Consider the following 17,639-nt stretch of genomic DNA (forward strand, 5'->3'; position numbering starts at 1 on the left):
TGACTTCCATGACGGACACACAGCCTTATCCATTATTAAAGAATTAGTAAATTTGTTAGCTGGGACACAGGGAATGTGTTTGAATTGCAGTACCATGGCCTGATCCAAAACCCATTCAAATCAGTGGAAAGACTCTTATGGACTTCAACAGACTTTGTAAAAGGACCCCCAGTTCTTAAAGACATCCCCCCGCCCTCATTTGTTTTTTGTTTTGTTTTTGTTTTTTTGTTTTACTTTGGCTTTTCTTGACATCACTGATATAGTTTGTGCATCCACTAAATATTTTGGGCTTCAACATTTGAGAGAAGTCTGCAGAAGACAAGAGATTCCCACGCAATTCCCATACAAAGGAAGGCGAAAGGCTGTTTCCCACACAGTTGTTTGTTTATATTGCATAAGCAAAGAAGCTAAATGAGAAAATGCTTGAAATTAAGATCCTAGATTTTTTTCATGAAATATATAGTAAAATAACTTACATTGGTGCATTTAATGGTATAAAAATCAAAGACTACGACACTTTCATAAACTATGTTAAAAATAATTTCATGGATACATGACAGTACAACTTCAATCTTATTCTAGGTGTGTTAGTATAAAAAGATCAACATTTTCAAGTAGGAATAAGCCCTGGGATCTAAATGGGACATTTTAGTAAGATTCCTGAAATAAAATAGATAATGTACTCTCTACAATAGCTATCTCTGAAGTAGTTTTAAAAAATGCATATTAATTTCTGATTTTAATTCCAAGTTATCCACATGAAAAAAAAGACCAAAATAAGAAACTGATTTCCTGATAGATCTGAAGAATTTTAAAAATGTCTAATTTAATTTTATGACTGGTTCAGTTGAAAAAAATATTTTTCTCCATTGTTAACTGTCAGAGAAATCTGTTACCTGTTTTAAATCCAGGACAAGGTATTAAGATACATTATATGAAGAGAGCAAAAATAGCCTGACATTTACCTGTTGAGCAGAAGCTGGTGTTTCTAAGATTTCTAAGAGCGTATCTCCCGGTTGTGTTCGTATCACATCAACTACAAGTCTTTTTGTCCTTTTCAGAGAAATAAACAATGGATATTATAAGACAGCTGTCATAGGAAGCATTTAGTTTCCTCATTTGTGACTCGACTAAAAAATTAAAGATCTCACACACAAAACGTTGGTATTTTTCAAAGGTATTTTAGATTTCAGAGCTTCTATTAACAGCAGTATTAAACTAAATAATGGAGTTTTGATATATGCACATTTTTGTATCAAAGTTTATATGCTTGTGTTCCCTTTATTATTTGGGAGATTCAATCATCATGGTGATAGATGCCATAATAAGAATCCAGATACAAATACACCTGTATTTAGCTATCACTTAACTTAGGACTGACAAAGTGAGAGATGGAAACACAGATCTTTCCAAAGTCTGACATATACATAAATCTTTTATGAGCCACCTGGATTTATACTGAATATTTAGAAACAAAGACATTGCTGAACTTCAGAAGCAACATATTAATAACGTGTATTGCTGTGTACTGCTTAAAGAAAGAGGTGTCTCTAAGGAGCAGAGAACATACATTTTCTTACTAGCAAAAAAAAAAAAAACATTTCTAAACAAAAAGGAAATTGCTATATCCTGATATTTAAAGTGGTGGGTTTTTGTGGTTGGGGTAAGAAGTTATCACAATTCCTGCTGTCTTTTCGTTCCAAGAACATCCTGTTACACAGCTCTACTACAACACAATACATTGTTACACAAACTAGATACATCTCTTTACAGGCTAACAGCATAATACATAGAGATTAATGGATAAAGAGTCATGTATAGTATATGCCATGCTTCAAAGACAAAGAAAATTTAACAATAGGGTTTTTGAAAAAAATCATTTTGAAGTATGAGCAGTGAAACTTCTATGTTAAGTCCTCAAACAACAACTGTTTTATCTATGTAAACCACTGTCTTCATTTTCAAGACTAAACGTTTATATCCAACAAGAAATGGTAAGAAAAGATTGTATGGTCTTCTAATATATGCCCCTGCAAAAGACAATATCACAAGAAACTTGCATTCTTACTTGACACAAAACATTTGAGTTTGGATCAACTTCTTATTGATGTATTAGAAATTCATACATAAGGAAAAAGGCAGCAGTGGCAATAACTCCAGAAATGTCAGTAAACCGAATTACCATATTCGGATGCATATATAGCTGGAGCAGGAAGTCTGCTCAACCTACTGGAGGCATGGCAGCAATGTACTATTCCCTCTGTCCATAGCTCCTCTTTACTGCGTGCGACTGCTCAGACATATAGAATAGCTTCAGAGGGATTCCTTCTGCCATCTACTGCTCCTGAATTCACTCCAATATGCCAGTGAAGCAGAAGCTCTCTCAAAATGAGTTTGCCCTAGCTATACTCAATTCAGATTTGTCTCCTTCTGAAGCTGCCTTCTCCAACCTTTGGTGATCTCCCTAGAACTTATTTCAGCAGACAGAAATTTATTACAACTATTTTATGCATTCATTCAGGAAAGGACTTAAGTACATGCTTAACATTGACTCAATGGGTCTTGGGCATGTGCTTAAGTTCTTTCCTGAATCCAAATGTTTTTCTGCACTGGGGCCATAGTTTATGGACTCCAAGTGCTGTTTAGGAGGAGAATGAGATGCACACACGGGGTACAGCTGTATAGAGAACATATCCATTTTCTTCCCAGTCACAAGTAGAGGTGCTGTCCTGTGACCAGAATTGGGCAAAACCACCCATGGATGAAGTTTACCTTATGTACCACTTTTTCATGCAAAAAGATAGGCATACAAAACACTGGTACAAGACAGCACCCAATATCATCCTTTGAAGAAAGATATTTGCAATTTTTAAGCTCAAAAGTTCTAAAGGTTTCCTTGAATTCTAATATTCTAAAGATTTTTTTAAAAATAAAATATTCTAATGAGTTTTATAGAAGAGATGCATCATTGAATTTGTAGGATATCCAAGAACAGTTAATCATATACAGTATATCTGGTTGTATACCTAGACGCATACCATTTCAACATCAATTATTTAAATAATGGCATAGAAAGTACACCAATAAAGTTTTCAGATGATACCAAGCTGGGAGGGGGTGCAAGTGTTTGGAGGAGAAGATTAAAATTCAAAATGATCTGGACAAACTGCAGAAATGGTCTGAAGTAAAACAGGATGTAATTCAATAAGGACAAATGCAAAGTACTCTGCTTAGAAAGAAACTATCAGTTGCGCACATCCAAAATGGGAAATGACTGCTTAGGAAGGAGTACTGTGGAAAGAGATCTTGGGGTCATAGTGGATCACAAGCTAAATGAGAGTCAACTGTGTAACACTGTTGCAAAAAAAGCAAACATTATTCTGGGATATATTAGCAGGAGTGTTGTAAACAAGACATGAGAAGTAATTCTTCTGCTCTACTTCATGCTGATTAGGCCTCAACTGGAGTATTGTGTCTAATTCTGGGCACCACATTTCTGGAAAATGTGGACAAATTGGAGGAAGTCTAGAGAAGAGCAAAAACATGATTAAAGATCTAACAAATATGACCTATGAGGGAAGACTGAAAAAAGTGGGATTGTTTAGTCTGGACAAGAGAAGACAGACAGGACATGATAACAGTTTTCAATTACATAAAAAGTTGTTACAAGGTTGAGGGAGAAAAATTATTCTTGTTAACCTCTGAGGATAGGACAAGAAGCAATGGGCTTAAATTGCAGTAAGGGCGGTTTAGGTTGGACATTAGGAAAAACTTCCTGACTGTCCGGGGTGATTAAGCACTGGAATAAATTGCCTAGGGAGTTTGTGGAATCTCCGTCTTTGGAGATTTTTAAGAGCAGGTCAGACAAACACCTGGCAGGGATGGTCTTAGATAATACTTGGTCCTGCCATGAGTGCAGGGGACTGGACTAGATGACCTCCCGAGGTGTCTTCCAGTCCTACGATTCTATGGCAGTAGCAAGTTTCTATGAATGTTCCTTTTAAGACAGGAAAGCTAGTTGTCAGCTGAGGTAACTGTATTTTCATCTCTTGAACAAAAAGTACAGTGGAAGTTTAATTCTACTTTTGGAAACTTGACAGCTCCTTGGAAACTATTAACAAAACCCTCATGTGTCATGCCAGATAAGCTTAAAACCACAATAGGTTCCTCAGATTCTTTAGGTTTCTGAAGGGAAATTAACAACATACACATAAATTAAACTCAATGGAATGCACAAGTCAGTACGAGAATTAACAAGAGAATCTGTCATTTACACACCCTCACGCCCAGTCCGTCAGATATTTAAGAACGTGAGTTTTCTTTTGACCTAGTTTCTAGAAATACTTAAGCATTCCATGCGCATGAAATTCCAATATCCTCCACAGGAAACAGGACAAGAGGCAAGTTAATCTTGACTGAGTTGAAGTTACAGTTAGAAATGATTAGCCACTTTCTGAGCATTGGATAAGAAACTGAATTCCAGGTGTACAGGGTAATTTTTATAATACTGTACATAAGTTTTAAGCTATATATAAGAACAGATTTAAGAGCATAAGGCTGAAAGTATAACACTGGGGGATCCAGTCTTCTCTAATTTTCATGTAATTTTTAGTTGTGGAAATATTAGAAGAAAAATGTTCTTCAATCACTTCAAGACTGAGTTAATGCTGATCAATATAGATACTTATTTTTACAGCTAGTTTACTTCCTTTCCTCTGCTTTAGTTACAACTAATGTGTTTTGCTTCTATGACCATAAAGTACTTTTGTATTTAACTGGTGAAAGTGAGTTTGTTGAGGATTAGACCAGGTAAGAGAAAGGATGTTGGTAGGGAGGGCAAAGTCAATGGTCACCATTGCAGGTGTGATGTCCTCCCGTTACAGAAGTTGGTCTGGTAGTCATTCTAGGTCACTGATGTCATCAAGTGGCATATTTAGTCTTGGTTTGGACACAGTTGCATCTGTCGCTGAAGTGCGGACCTAGCAAAAAAAGTCATCCACGACTTTGCAACCTCCCAATTGGATTATTGCAATTAAAGAATACAGCATAGAATGTAGCTGCTAACTTTGTACTGACAGTTTTTAATGCACCCATTTCTAGTGGACATAAATTGGAAGTGTTGTTTATTATAGTAGCTACCAGAGGGCCCAACCAACTCGGGGCCCCATTGTGCTATGCACTGTACAAACAGATAGAAAAAACAGACAGGTTGGGAAGGGAAATAATCAAAGGTGAAATGATTTGGCTGAGGTCACAGCAGGTGAATGGCAAAGCTAGGGCTAGAACTCAGGCCTTCAGCTCTGTGCCTTATCCACTAGGCGAGACTCTCCCTCAAAGCAATGGAGAAACTAGTCTTGTTCAAGCAGAGCTTAAACCAGTCTTTAGTAATCAGAACTTCTTAAAGAGATGATACAGGTTTATCATATTTCATATATTCATGACCTTTATCTTACCTTGGTCTACACTATACCGGCAGGCGCTCAATATAAAAGGCAAAATGCAACCTTGTACCGAAAGCACATGTGCTGTCTTCTGTGACTTGCTTGATTCACTGTGAAAGTCTCCCTTTTGTTCTCGGAAATGTATCATCTTAAATTTTACTCTCCCTTTTTATCTCCCCCCAGGTGCAAATGTGTCTATGCTTCCCTTGTCATCTCCATCCCTGAGGTTATCGCAGTTTAAAAGGCGAAAAAAAAGGCACTCGCGATGACATGTTTTCCGAGCTCATGCAGTCCTCCTGCACTGATAGGGCACAGCTTAATGCATGGAGGCATTCAGTGGCAGAGGCCAGGAAAGCATTAAGTGAGCGCGAAGAGCAAAAGCAGGAGGCAATGCTAAGGCTAATGGGGGAGCAAACGGACATGATGAAGCATCTGTTGGAGCTGTAGGAAAGCCAACAAAAGCACAGACCCCCGCTGCATCCATTGTATAACCACCTGCCCTCCTCCCCAAGTTCCATATCCTCTTCACCCAGACGCCCAAGAACATGGGTGGGGAGGCTCTGGGCACCCAGCCACTCCACTCCAGAGGATGACCCAAGCAACAGAAGGCTGTCATTCAAACAGTTTTGATTTGTAGTATGGCTACAATAAGCAATGTGGCCTTGTCCTTCCCTCCTCCCGCAACGCATCCCAGCCCACCCGGGCTACCTTGTCAGTTATCTCACTTGGGTTTTTGTTTGTTTGTTTGTTTTTTTAAAAGAAAGAAAGAAAGAAAGAAAGAAAGAAAGAAAGAAAGAAAGAAAGAAAGAAAGAAAGAAAGAAAGAAAGAAAGAAAGAAAGAAAGAAAGAAAGAAAGAAAGAAAGAAAGAAAGAAAGAAAGAAAGAAAGAAAGAAAGAAAGAAAGAAAGAAAGAAAGAAAGAAAGAAAGAAAGAAAGAAAGAAAGAAAGAAAGAAAGAAAGAAAGAAAGAAAGAAAGAGCATGGTTTCAAAACAATAGTTAATTTATTTCCTTTGCCAGCTATGATCGAAGGGGGGAGGGTGGTTGGCTTATAGGGAATTAAAATCAACAAAGGGAGCAGGTTTGCAGCAAGGAGAAACACACACAACTTGTCAGACCGTAGCCTGGCCAGTCATGAAACTGGTTTTCAAAGCCTCTCTGATGCGCAGCATGCCTACCTGTGCTCTTGTAATTGCCCTGGTGTCTGGCTGCTCAAAATCGGCTGCCAGGCGATTTGCCTCAACCTCCCACCCCGCCATAAACACCTCCCCCTCACTCTCACAGATATTACGGAGCACACAGCAAGCAGCAACAACAATGGGAATGTTGGTTGCACTGAGGTCTAACCTAGTCAGCAAACAGCACCAGCAAGCTTTTAAACGTTCAAAGGCACATTCTATCACCATTCTGCACTTGCTCAGCTTATTGTTGAACTGCTCCTGACTACTGTCCAGGCTGCCTTTGTATGGCTTCATGAGCCATGGGAGCAAGGGGTAGGCTGGGTCCCCAAGGATAATTATTGGCATTTCAACATCCCCAACGGTAATTTTCTAGTCTGAGAAGTACGTCCCTTCTTGCAACTGCTCGAACAGCCCGGAGTTCCTAAAGATGTGAGTGTCATTCACCATGGGATGGCCAGGAAAGGTGCAACGTCCCTTGTGATCCACCAGTGCTTGCAGCACCACTGAGAAGTACCTCTTGCGGTTTACGTACTGGTTGGCAAGGTGGTCCAGTGCCAAGATAGGGATATTCGTTCTGTCTATTGCCCCACCAGAGTTAGGGAACCTCATTGCAGCAAAGCCATCCACTATGACCTGCACATTTCCCAGAGTCACTACCCTTGATAGCAGAACGTCAGTGATTGCACTGGCTACTTGCATCACAGCAGTCCCCACAGTAGACTTGCCCACTCCAAATTGATTCCCAACTGACCGGTAGCAGTCAGGCATTGCAAGCTTCCACAGGGCTATCGTCACTCGCTTCTCAACTGTCAGGACAGCTCTCATCTTAGTATTCCTGTGCTTCAGGGCGGGCGAAAGCAACTCACAAAGTTCAAGGACAGTGGCCTTAGGCAGGCGGAAGTTTCGCAGCCCCTGTGAATCATCCCAGACCTGCAACACTATGTGGTCCCACCAGTCTGTGCTTGTTTGCCGGGCCCAGAATCGGTGTTCCACTGTATCAACCAGCCCCACTGCCGCCATGATGTCCCAATTGCCACAGCCCATGCTTTCAGGAACGTCTGTCCATGTCCTCATCACAATCATCCTTGTGCTGGGGTCTCTTAGCCCAGTTCTGCACATACTCCAGGATAATGCGTGAGGTGTTTACAATGCTCACAACAGTAGTGGTGAGCTGAGCGGGCTCCATGCTTGCCGTGGTATGGTGTCTGCATGGGTAACCCAGGAAGAAAGGTGCGAAATGATTGTCTGCCGTTGCTTTCACGAAGGGAGGGGCGACTGATGACATGTACCCAAAACCACCCTCGACAATGTTTTTGCCCCATCAGGCATTGGGAGGTTAACCCAGAATTCCAATGGGCAGCAGCGACTGCGTGAACTCTGGGATAGCTTCCCACAGTGCACCGCTCAGTGAGTCGATGCTCGCCACGGTAGTGAGGACACACTCCACCGACTTAATGCGCTTAGTGGGGACATACATAATCAACTCTATAAAATTGACCTAATTTTGTAGTGTAGACATACCCTTAGTTTTAAAAAGCTACAGTTCATGAACCCCAAAAGAAGCTACTTCTAGAGAAATAAGTTAGATACTGAGAGAAATATATGCCCTAATTAGTGCATGAATATTGGAATATGGGCCCCCCGGCCCAGATTGGTGTAGGTAAGAGGATTCTGAGCATTTTAGCAGCTCATCTTTTCACTTGTGTGAAGCAGTGTATTTCCACCATTGCAGTACTGTTATGAGAAGTGTGCATGCCTGACGAGTCATTTAACAAATACACATTCCAAACTAGAAGTTCCTGTAAACATTCACTGTCCAATTATGCACATAACCACAGATATTAACCCACCAATTTATCACAAATACTATACACACCAACTGGTTGGCCACTTTTTATAATTCTGTCTCTTCTAAAAGGTGCAAGAGTTATTGTACATACATCCTAACTCAGCTGTTATTATTTACAATTGAAACTGTAGTTCAACTCTGCATAAAATCAATTTGAAAAAGCTCTTTAAAGATCAGATTAGCAGAAACTGAGAAAAAACTCTAACAAAGAAAGAGCATGAACTATAGATACTGAGAAATTGCCAGGTGAGCAAAACTTAAGCTTTAATTTAAACAATAGTTTCACGCCATTGATCCCAACTACAGAAGAAACTGGTTGCACAATACACTCAAGGCAATGAGCAAACAAAGAAAAAAAAACTGAAATAAAATGGTGGCACTACTAAGCCATACGGTAAATATCACCACTCACTCCAATCCCTTTCCTCATCCTTCATCTCTACATTGTCTATGTAAGCTTTAAGTTGCTCAGGGCTGAGACCTTGTCATTCTGTCTGTAAGTTGCCTAGACACTGATGTCATAAATAATACAGAAATGTGTTGAGATGTTCCTATACTCTTACCTAATGTTTTGTTTTAGCAACTATAGAACTCATGCAAGTAGTTTTACATCAAACTACATATAAAAAGTTACCAAAGTGTTTGAAAGTTACGCTTCAGATCAATAAAGCATGAACAACTACTGTACTGATGGCAAACCAACCCCTTTCCTTTTCATTTAAATCTTTATCTCCTGGACCATAAAACTGTATGATCAATGTGTGGGAAATTCTAGAAGAAACTCTCTACCAGCTAAATTGAAAGATTTGTTTTGGGAAAACACCCTTCAGGTTGAGAATTGTAGAGTGTGTGCTTGCAATTGTAAACATTGTGGTAAAATGACTTTCCTCCAAAGTAAAGTTTCAGCTGCCAGTTAATAAAGCTAAATTACTTTTCAGATTCATTAAGTATTGCTGTTCAGTATGAGCACTGCTGAGTGAGACTGTAGCTGCACTACAGGCCTGCACAGAATTGGAGGTTTAAATTTTAAGACTGTCTAGCCAGCAGGTTGTGAAGAAAAGTGTGAAAATAGCAGTTTTAGAAGGTTAGCACTTGCATCCATTTTCAATAGTGAAAAGAGATATTAAACAACTCATAATTTGCAGGTAGGTTAAATGTGAATATATCCAATGAAACAGGGATGATGTTAATTTAAAAATAAAAATAGGTATGCAGAACTTTTGATATAATGCACTTGCCTACAGGTTTTACCAATAGTATTTTGCAACCATCTGAAGAAAAAGGAAGCCAATGAATATTATTCTCTCCCCCCTGTAAGTCATGCAATGTTTGTGAGCTGAGAGGAAAGTAACATCCTGTACAAATACTGGTCTGACAAACGTTTCCAAGTGTTTTCAATTTAGAGGAAGGAGGGCAGAGTTGGATTTGCCTTCCAGTCCAGACAGCAACTCCTCTTGAATTATGGAAAAGAGCACGTGTTAAGACAGTACCTATTTCACAGTGTGCAATAATGCAAGTAGCCATTGTATTTGTAAGAGCTAAAATATCGATGTTTTACAAAGTTTGTTTCAGACTTTGAAAGATTTTGGATAGGGTGGAGACTTGACTGGTCTATTTGATACAGATCCTTCTCTTTTCAGGTCAATGGTCTGAATCTGAGCTAGGTCCATAATGACCTAAACTAATAACCATTTGATGGCCTATGTGAAATGTGCTGGTAGTTTTTCTGACACCCATATAATGAGCTTGCTAAGGAAATTTAATACATCAGAAATGTGCCCATTTCTACATTTCTAATTGATAGGAGTTAAAATTCTTCTTATGTTCTTAATGAAAAGATTAATTATCTGTTACAATGCTAAGGATATTACAAACTGGAAAAGAGCCCAAACCACTGACAACAAAAGGCTTACCTTACTCCTGAAAAACAAGTTAACCTTTGTGTGAAGCACATCAGCAATATTATAAAACAGATCCTTCTTAATGCAAGAAAACAACGTACACAGAATAAACTAAATTCTAATGAATGAGGAAAATCTGTCCTAACATGTCAAACTTCTGAAGAACATTAAAGCTTTCAAATGTTACTTTTCATTTAATGAAATCCAACAATATCAACTCTTTAGGCATCAAAAGGCATTTCAGCCCCCCGAAAAAGGAGGTACAAATCATAATGAATTAGAGGTACAATCTAACTGTATACACATCTTACTGTTGTATTCATGCTTCAAATTGTTTTCTCACCATTTCCCTCTTGCCAGGTCATACTTCACTCAAGTCTTGGCTATTAAGCCAAGAGCAACCTCTGCAGCTAATGGCAAAGGGAGGAGATACATTCCAGATGTGGTCCACACTAAGTGAGTTTGTAATTCCCTGATCTAAGTAAGTGTGTTGTGTTTTTCAGAGCACCACTATTCCTATTAACATGAATAGAAGCTGTTGGTGCTTAGCACCTCTGAAAAATCAAGAAACTTATCTAGGTGTCCAAATATGGATTTAGAGTTGGGATTTTCACATGCATCTAAGTGACTTAGAAGCACCAATCTCATTCACTTCCAAGAGGATTTGTGATCTTAAGTCACGTGGGTGTCTAAAGTAGATTTTTCAAAAGCACTGAAGTTTGAAAACAGCGGTTTAAGTCTTAACTAGCCTTGGAGTTTTGCCAGAATTACATCCCAAACTCTTAAGAGGCAAATTTCATGCTGAACCTGGCCTTAAGTTTTGATTATAACACTATCTTTGATCTCATGCTGCGTTGCCAAGGAGGTTGCACAAGGTATGAGTCAGCACAGGATTTGGCTAGAGGCTGGCAAAGCATTGGACCGTCTTTACATCAGTCAAAAGACCCAAGCTATGGACTTAACTTTTTGTAGACTGCCAGTCAAATGAATGGTTGTGGGGGGCATGCAGTCTGAAAAACACTAGTGTTCTAATTGGAAATTTTAAAAAAAAGTAATTACAAACCTGAATAAAGTTATAAAGTTAGTTTACGTTACTGGTATTGCTTGTTTTAACAAAAACATTGCCCAAAAGATACATATTTTATCAACAAACCGTACTTTATCATCATCCCTTTGAGATCTTGATCTTCACCTTCCTGTAACTCATATTTGCTGGTCAAAGATAGTGAAATCTCGGTCTTTGCAAGCTGACTCAATGTGTTTTCCTTGTTAGGATCACTGGGATCAACAGCTCCTTCCCCTGTAGGAAAAAATATGGCTCTTACTCTGCCAGTTCTCTGATGTGTGACAAGAACCGGAGCATGAACCAGAATACTCTGAAACATGTCAAAGGCAACAGAAAACTACTCAAAGATCTATCAACATGTACTATATCTAGACAAATAACTGTTTAATTCAAAAATTTCCTTCAGCCATAAAACAAATCAATACCTTCCCTCTATTTAGAAACAGGAAAATTGTAGTATTTTGTATTTTCTGAAAATGTCCAATAGAAGTTACCTATTTATACATCTAGGCAAAGGTTTCTGAAATACTAAAACTTGAGATTTTTGCCACCTTAAATAGGATTTTTCTTTCAAGACAGTTATCCAGACAGGGCTCAAATGTGTGTTTCTTTCCCAAAGTAGTTGTGCAGTTATTTAACATCCATAGTTAGGAAAAAAACTAAAATAATAAAATTAGACCTGGGGTAGGGTAATCATTACTGATAGTGTCCTTATTATTAACGTGTTTCTGAGGCACCCAAAATATGCTAGACATTTTCTAAACAAAGGTGGTGTGATCCCTGCACTAATATTAATAGTTCTATTCATCTTCTTCTAGCCTTAGTCCCACCTATGTTGGGTCAGCTCTTTGTGTCCTCCTCCATTCCAGTCTGCCTTGAGGCAGTTCCTTGGAAACTCCACAGCTGATCAAATCCTTTTTATATCGCATCCATCCATCTAGCATCCCAACCCTTTTCTTACTCTCCATTTTTAAGTTGAGCACCCGGTTTCCTGTTTATTCTTCTAATCTTCTTTTCATGTGATCAAACCATCTAAGCCTGGATTCCCTCAGCTTTCCTATAATTGGTCTCACCTTCACACTTCCCCTAATGTGTTTGTTCTGATGGTCCATCCTTGTAATAATTTTAACATTTTAATTTCCATTGTATTCAGGATCTGCTCCAATCTCTTCTTTGGTGCTGAGCATTCAGAACTATACAAAAAGCGCAGGCCTAATAATTATTGTATAGATCTTTGCCTATCAAATAGAAAAGTTTCTCCTAACTCCTACTGCAGATTACTTCACTCACTTCTCTCCTTTTAGTCCATGACATTCCTATTCTACTTGTAAGTTTGTCATTGAATTCACCATTACCCTGTACTATTGAACCTAGGAACTTTAACTTCTGTACCTTTGCTAGTGGCTGTCCCGAGACTTACAGTCTTGTTGCCTTCCTGAAAGTTATCATTGAATCTACAGACTTTCTGCCGATTTCTGTGCCATTTCTTTCAAGTGTGCCCTTCCATCTTACTCAATTTTCCACTTCCTCTCTGCTCGCTCCCACAAGCACGTCATCATCTACAAAAAGCATGCATCAGCATGCCACACTGAATGTTTTCTGTAACCGCATCAAGCACCATGGTGAACAAAATGAGGCTTGGTGCAGAGACTCAATGCACTCTGACTCTTAACAGAAATGGTTCAATTACCTGACGTGACTTTTTAACTGGGGTAGCAGCACCCTCATACATGTCCTGGATGAGTCTGATAGCTTTCAGATATCTGTTTCATCCTCAAACAACTATATGACTTTTTTTGGAACATGCTCTTAAGCCTTCTCAAGACCTCTTTTCTCTTTATTTTTCCACAAGCAATCATAATGTAAATATAGCATCCATCATTGATTTGTCTGGCACAAACCCAAACTCATTGTTACTGACCTTTACTTCTCTTCATAGCCTCTTATCAATAATCAGACTGAATTTGCTTGTAGAAAATTTTCCAGTGTGTTCATTGGTGTATCACATCCTTTGCCTGTTTCACTATTTTATAGAGGACTACTTCTCAAAATTAAAAAGTCTATCTACTTTTATGGAAATGTGGTTTGTACAGCCCCTTCCATACATTCAGTCAGGTTATTTAAATATATGATAATACTCTAATTCCAGAGAGCTAGATGTTTCTGCTGAAATTTTTGATGTTGAGGAGTCAAATGATATCATTATGCTCCAAAATAAATACCCATTGTGAGTAGTTCACACCTCTCAGAGCTACTGCGGACTCTGGGAAACAGTTCTCCTTTGATTCTCATTTTAGAATATCTTTTCAGTTATAACAGCTTCAAAAATCATTTTAGGAAAAAGTCTTAAATTCTGCAGATACTGAAGAGGCCAAACAAAGTACCCCCATATACCATTTTAGGGCCAGTCCCTGGATTACTATAAGCAACCGACCAAAGGGGGTGGTGGGGGGGGAGCGCCCGCACGCGAGAGAGAACACTTACCAAGGAAAGACTCTACATCTGGAACAGCCCCTAACCCCTCCAGCAATTCATTCAGTAAGTCATTCTGCTCAGGAGCAATGGCATCCTGGTGTTCTAATAGCAGCTATAAACAAGGGCAAACAAAACGATTATCCGTGAAACCACTGAAAATACTCCATTTCTCCAAACGGTGCTATATACTCACAAATAGAATGCTCAAAATAAAGTCTTCAGAGTCACAGTGGGCGTACAACATGAATAAGGATTATGGAGGACAGAAGGAAAGAAAGTGCTTGCTTACAGGCTGTGGTTTCAAGACTGATAGTTCTATTGCCCAGTCTGTTGGCTGGCTCACCCTTGGATCAACATTAGAATGCCAGCAAATATACACAAACCGAAGGGAGTGAGTCCTCAAAATATTAAAACACATGAGGAAAGGCTCAGTTTAGCAGCCGCTTAAACAATTAACAAAACACCACTGCTAAACAGACTCAAAGTCGGCACTTCACTTGACAGTCTCATCATATGCTGAAGTGCTTTGTTGGATCAGGACCTTAACGGGCAAGGGGACTGAACGGTCTTCATAATGGTGACCCCATCAGGGCATGGTTAAGGCACACCATGCTACGCAGAATGAGGAGGCTCACGCTGCTGCTGCTTATTGCTGTACTTTTTTTAAATACAGGATTTCTGACTCCTGTGGTATCAATTTGGTACTTTTCAAATGGACTAAGTTCACTTTAAAAAAAAATCAGAAATTTAGGGTTCTGCTCCTATTGCCAGAATCAGTGATTTTACTGGCACCAAGATAACAGAAAGTACAAACTCTATTCATAATACAACTTGTATTGCAGCTGTGCACGCCTCCAAGGAGGAATGGTTCAGCAGTCCATAAAAAGCCTCTGAGAACAAGCTTGTATATGCTGCACTATAAAAAAAAAGCACGAATGGTATGGGCCTGAAGAATGAGTTTCCTGTAATTAGACTGCTCATTTCTGTACCCATCACTAGCATTTACTTCAGGAAGCAAGTGGCACTGTGCAGAGTTTGATAACAGTTTGTGTTTGCTAGTTCCCAAGGTCTGTTTTCCACATAAACAGGATTCTTACTATGGAAGTCCGTTTTAAGGTTATGGTGCCCATGGCCACCAGTTTAAATTGAATTTAAATACGAGTGGAGTAAAACACATGCTATATTTATAAATTTCAGAACTCTGATAGTTTAGAGAGTGCAAAGCCTATTCAAATCAAAAGCTGTGTTCACTGAAACGTACAGGCAACTAAAACACTTTGTATGTGGGAAATCAAAGGTCACATTAAATATTCTGGGGGAGACACTCAAAGACACAAATGGCAGTTTAGTGCATAACTAACATTTTGCTTTTGAAAATTTCCCTCAGTCTCATCTACATGAATGCCCTGACATTATATTTTATATAGTGTACACTGTGTAGGTATACATGCGCACACTGAAATTGCAAATTTAAGACATACAGAAATTTAGGATCTTTAGATATAAAGCTGCCTTGCTTCAAGTCTTAACTACTTCCTCCATACACATATGAACTACATGAAATCTTGGAAGAAAAGACTGTCCCATTTGACTAGTGTTCTACCGCATGACAAGTAATTACATCAAAAGTGTTCAGTTAATCCTGATGAAGTACAGAACACACTAAACCAGATTACACAAAGTGACAAATGAGAGGTTCCCCATAATCATTTGCACCATCTGAGATTCAGCCTCTAAGTCACAAACTTGACAACAGCATAGCAGGAGTTGAATACCATGCTGGACACCTAAATAGAACAAGTTAAGCGTTGATAGACAGGAAATGAAACAAATACATCCTCAATTCAAGCCTGAAGTAGCAGTTGTCTTTAATCTAGCGAACACTATGTTTCCTTAGCCATTAGTTCTTGCATGAGTAAGGCTGATTTTTAACTCACTGTCTTGGGAGTGAAGTATTCCATATTTTTAAAAGAATATCCATCATTTAACATTTCTGGGTTTTGCACATTAGTGGATGACTGCTAGTATACTAGCTGTGGAAGGACCACATGGAATACATCTAAATTTTGTCCTAGTGAATCACACTATAAACTGCAGTTTCTGCATTTCATCTGTTCCTTATCCAGAACAAACATACTTGCAGGATACCACTGCCTCCTAAATCACACTCTTACATCTGCTTCCAGCCAAACACATGATGGAATGCCAAAGTCATAAAATGTACAAGATTTTACTTTATCTCAAAGTCACACTAACTCTTAAAAAGCAACAAGTCCGCTTTCTTACCAAGGGGAAGTTTGTAATTCAAATAAACTACAAATGGTTCATCACTATTATATGCCAATAAGAAGTTATGCAATTTTTTTTCCCTTTTCAATTAAACGCTCTGAAAGAAAAATACTTTACATTTTATTGTCAGATTCTTCTTTTGGTTAGCACTTTGTTTCCAAATCGTTGTCTCTACCATTCTCATTGGGGCTAATGGGGTGGAAATGCAATTCTCTCCTGCGACATACAGTACAAGTTACAATAAATGTTAAGAAAAGTTTGGTTCTAAGGTTATTCCATACACTTGGACATTGAGATGATCTTCTACTTGGACAAGAGACTATCAGAAAGGAAGAGTAAAGGAATTCCTTCATGGCATTTTAGGAAAGCCAGTACAGAACATCACAGTTATTCTGTGATTTTATGGAAAAATTACTCATCTCCCAAAAAGTGATTTGAGAAGTTTCCCAAGAACAGATTAAACAGTAGTTGTTTAACAATTCCCCTTTGCTCAGTAGCTAAGTTTCTTTCCATTCACTTACTGAATGGGTATTGATGATTTCTTCAATGGAGATGTATATGACAGGTTTGCTGAGGGTTACCATATCAGAGTACTCATCAATATTGAATTTCTCCTCTGGCTCAGGAACATCACATGCTGTCTGAAAAAAATTCCTAAGAAAGTAGTAAGATGAGAAAGATAGGTTAAATAATTATACAATAAGAAAGACATGTTTTAGCTAACTGTAGTGAATTGGAATAAGCTTTTTGTTTGAAATGCAAGATAAAAACGGTTACTTACTTTCTCGTAACTATTGTTCAAGATGTGTTGTTCACGTCCATTCCACATTAGGTGTGCGCGCGCCGCAGGCACGAGCGTCGGAAACTTTTTCCCTTAGCGGCTCCCGTCGGGCTGGTGGGCCCCCCAAGTGGCGCCACTGCGCCCCGCATATATACCCCCGCTGGCCCGACCCCCTCCAGTTCCTTCTTGCTGGCGACTCCGACAGAGGGGTAGGAGGGTGGGTGGTGGAATGGACGTTAACACCACATCTCGAAGAACAATAGTTACGAGAAAGTAAGTAACCGTTTTTTCTTCTTCGAGTGCTCGTTCACGTCCATTCCACATTAGGTGGATTACAAGCTTACCTCTGGAGGAGGGTAGGAGTCACGGAACAACTGCTCGGAGGACCGCTCTGCCAACTGCCGCATCCTCTCTGGCCTGCTGGTTGACCGTATAGTGGGTCGTGAAGGTGTGCACCGAAGACCAGGTGGCTGCTCTGCAGATCTCCTGGACTGGGACCTGTGCCAGGAATGCCGTGGAAGTCGCCTGCGCCCTGGTCGAGTGGCCCGTGACCGCTGGGGCCGGAACACCTGCGAGCTCATAGCACGCCTGGATGCAGCTTGCAATACAAGACAAAATCTGCTGCACCGACACTGGGAGGTCTTTTAACCTCTCGGCC

General features: G+C 39.4%; 1 protein-coding gene across 2 annotated transcripts in view; it reads right to left on the minus strand.

The window, feature by feature from the left end:
* The window catches only part of IQGAP2 (IQ motif containing GTPase activating protein 2), a 219,853-nt gene that overhangs the window by 13,426 nt on the left and 188,788 nt on the right, over positions 1–17,639 (minus strand). For both annotated transcript variants that reach the window (XM_074952699.1, XM_074952700.1), the window contains 4 exons: positions 16,722–16,854; positions 13,921–14,023; positions 11,529–11,670; positions 966–1,053 (listed from right to left, as the gene is read on the minus strand). In XM_074952699.1, coding sequence (XP_074808800.1) covers positions 966–1,053; positions 11,529–11,670; positions 13,921–14,023; positions 16,722–16,854 — 466 coding nt within the window. The remainder of the gene's footprint in view (positions 1–965; positions 1,054–11,528; positions 11,671–13,920; positions 14,024–16,721; positions 16,855–17,639) is intronic.

This window comes from Natator depressus, chromosome 5 (assembly GCF_965152275.1).
Source record: "Natator depressus isolate rNatDep1 chromosome 5, rNatDep2.hap1, whole genome shotgun sequence".
Taxonomy (NCBI): domain Eukaryota; kingdom Metazoa; phylum Chordata; order Testudines; family Cheloniidae; genus Natator; species Natator depressus.